General features: G+C 36.7%; 1 protein-coding gene across 1 annotated transcript; it reads left to right on the top strand.

Moving 5' to 3' along the window:
• Positions 1-204: 204 nt before the first annotated feature.
• Positions 205-988, top strand: LOC108372141 (uncharacterized; the record flags this gene model as incomplete). Its single annotated transcript, XM_017627792.1, has 2 exons — positions 205-681; positions 803-988. Coding segments are annotated over exons 1-2 (337 nt in total), but the record flags the coding sequence as incomplete, so codon positions are not given.
• Positions 989-2355: the final 1367 nt, after the last annotated feature.

Here is a 2355-nt window from a genome sequence, read left to right as displayed (position 1 = left end):
ACTTAACTCACTCCCAAGATACGCCAAACTCAAACGCACTTTATAAGCAATGCACGACACTATTTTATAACCTCAAAATCTAATTCCCATCGTCGACACACCAATGAAAATGACCAATCAAAAGCAATCGAAATCGAAAAATTCTAAACGTGCGCCCGACTTTTTGCATAAATTACTCAATTTCATAAAAATGAAATCAGAAATTTCCTAGTCGACCACCACACTGCTTCGGCAGTTATTCTGAACGGCAGTCGCATACTCACCACCCACACACCCATATACATACATACATACATACTTGGATGTTTGCTATGTGAAACTGAAAATTAAGTTTGTCGATTCGGATAATTGAAACACCGCAATTGTGGGCGTTTCACTTCACTTTCTTCGGTGCGTAAATGAAGTGTAAAGTCGAACGCACAATAGATTTGTCATTCGCCGCGAACAGCCGTGAAATTACGCTTTCAGTAGTGCAAAATTTTTTAAGTGAAATATTTTCATAGACTAAATACTATTTTAGTTGGTAAAAAATGCTTAAACATTACTTAATAATTGTCATTTTTGGCGCTAACTTGTGCTCATACTGGGGCATTATGGCGCAGACGCTGAAAGTATTTCGACCAGCAGTACCGCCACCGCCACGCTGGGGTGCCAACATGCAAATGCTGCGGCGTCACAACAGTATGTGGTAACTATGGGAAGACAAACGCAATTATAAGAAATGAATATCCAGTATTATTGAAATTTAAGGAAACAATTTTTTGAAGTTAAGCGAAAGCCCAAAAATTTGTTTACATTATAGATGCTGCTTTTGAATTTTGGACTGAGGATAGTGACACAAATCTCTGGGAGCACTGCGGTCTATTCGAGGGCGATATTATGCTACACCGCGATTGGTTGCGAAACGGTTTATTACGCGAGAAGTTTACCTGGCCAGATGCGACTGTGCCATTCTATATTGATAGTAATGACTTTAGTGAGTATATTGGTACATACGAAAAATTTTAATTGAATCCAAGTGGGAATCTAAAAGCAGCAAAATGTGAATTGCAAGTGACGGAGAAATTAGTCAGACAAAGCTGTGCAATACAATTTAAAATACTCTACATAGTATTTAGATAGATACGCGTAAATCATGGTGGAATTATTCTAAATGAAGTAATTAGAGCGGGAAGAAAGATTTTGACACAGCCTTATTTGAAAATTTGCCTTGAAAATTTGGCTATAAGGCAGCCGAATGCCAGAAAATAAAGCGAGAAAGCTGTTTTATTACTTCACCTGTCTATTGCACTATGAATACTACATTGTATTGCCTTTTGGATGTATGTTTGTATGTATATCAAAAGTGATTACTATACAAAAGACTTAAGCAACGAACTTGAAACACGGAAATCCTACTAATAGCTATTATTGTTGGGGTCTTGCACGCTAAAACGACTAGACATATTTCAATGGAATTTGGCACACAGATAGTTTATGACCTGGATTAAGATTTTCGATATTTTTTAAGATAGTGGCAACCTTGAATTGGTGAATTGTTTGATGTGAGAACCAAATCAACAGAGGTTTGAGAAAGTTTAATTTCGAGAAGATTTCTGCTGAGGGCCCCACCTGTTTGGAAATTCTAAATCATTTAAATTAGCAAGTTAAATTAAACAATGTAATATGGGTTGCAAAGGAGTAAGATATTTCCAAAGAGGGCTGCCACCTATTTAGGTAGTCAAAATTAATTTAATCAATTCAATTAAATATTTTATATGAGCATCAAACGAGAGAGATTTAAGAAAGCCCTATTTTGGAAATATTTTTGATGAAGGTTACCACCTGATTAAGCTCTCCATTAACATCGTGTTGGGGCTTCCAGCGTTCTTTAGGCAGAAGTGGCCGATATCAAACAAGTGTGGCAAACACTGCTAAAGAATGTGACGTTAGTAAGTGAGGATATTCGCTCGGATATTCATGTATACCGATAAGATCCAGTAAATACCCGTTAATTTTGTTATCCGGATATTCTAAACAGTATGATTAACTGATTTGTAAAATTGTTCTCGAAAATATTGAATCTATTAAGTAATAATACCCCTATTCGAATAACCGAATTATCGGGATAGTCAAAAAATACGGAGAGAACTCCCAACAAATTTACTCTAATAGCCAACCGGTAATCAGAGCACTCTGTTATGTAACTCCAAATTGACTAGGAAGTATCTGTAACCCTACGTCAGAATAGTTTTCAATTAAACTTTTGTGAGTAACTGTTACTTTTGTGAGTAACTGAAAACTGCATTGCTGACGAGTTGGCACGATGCCCTTGAAATGATGTCCCCGAGCAGAAGGCTATCGATTACCTGTGGT

The sequence above is a fragment of the Rhagoletis zephyria genome, unplaced genomic scaffold (assembly GCF_001687245.7).
Source record: "Rhagoletis zephyria isolate East Lansing unplaced genomic scaffold, Rhagoletis_zephyria_1.1 Rzeph_scaffold_05483, whole genome shotgun sequence".
Classification (NCBI taxonomy): domain Eukaryota; kingdom Metazoa; phylum Arthropoda; class Insecta; order Diptera; family Tephritidae; genus Rhagoletis; species Rhagoletis zephyria.
Note: the sequence above shows the minus strand (reverse complement) of the source record. Positions and strands in the feature narration are given on the sequence as shown.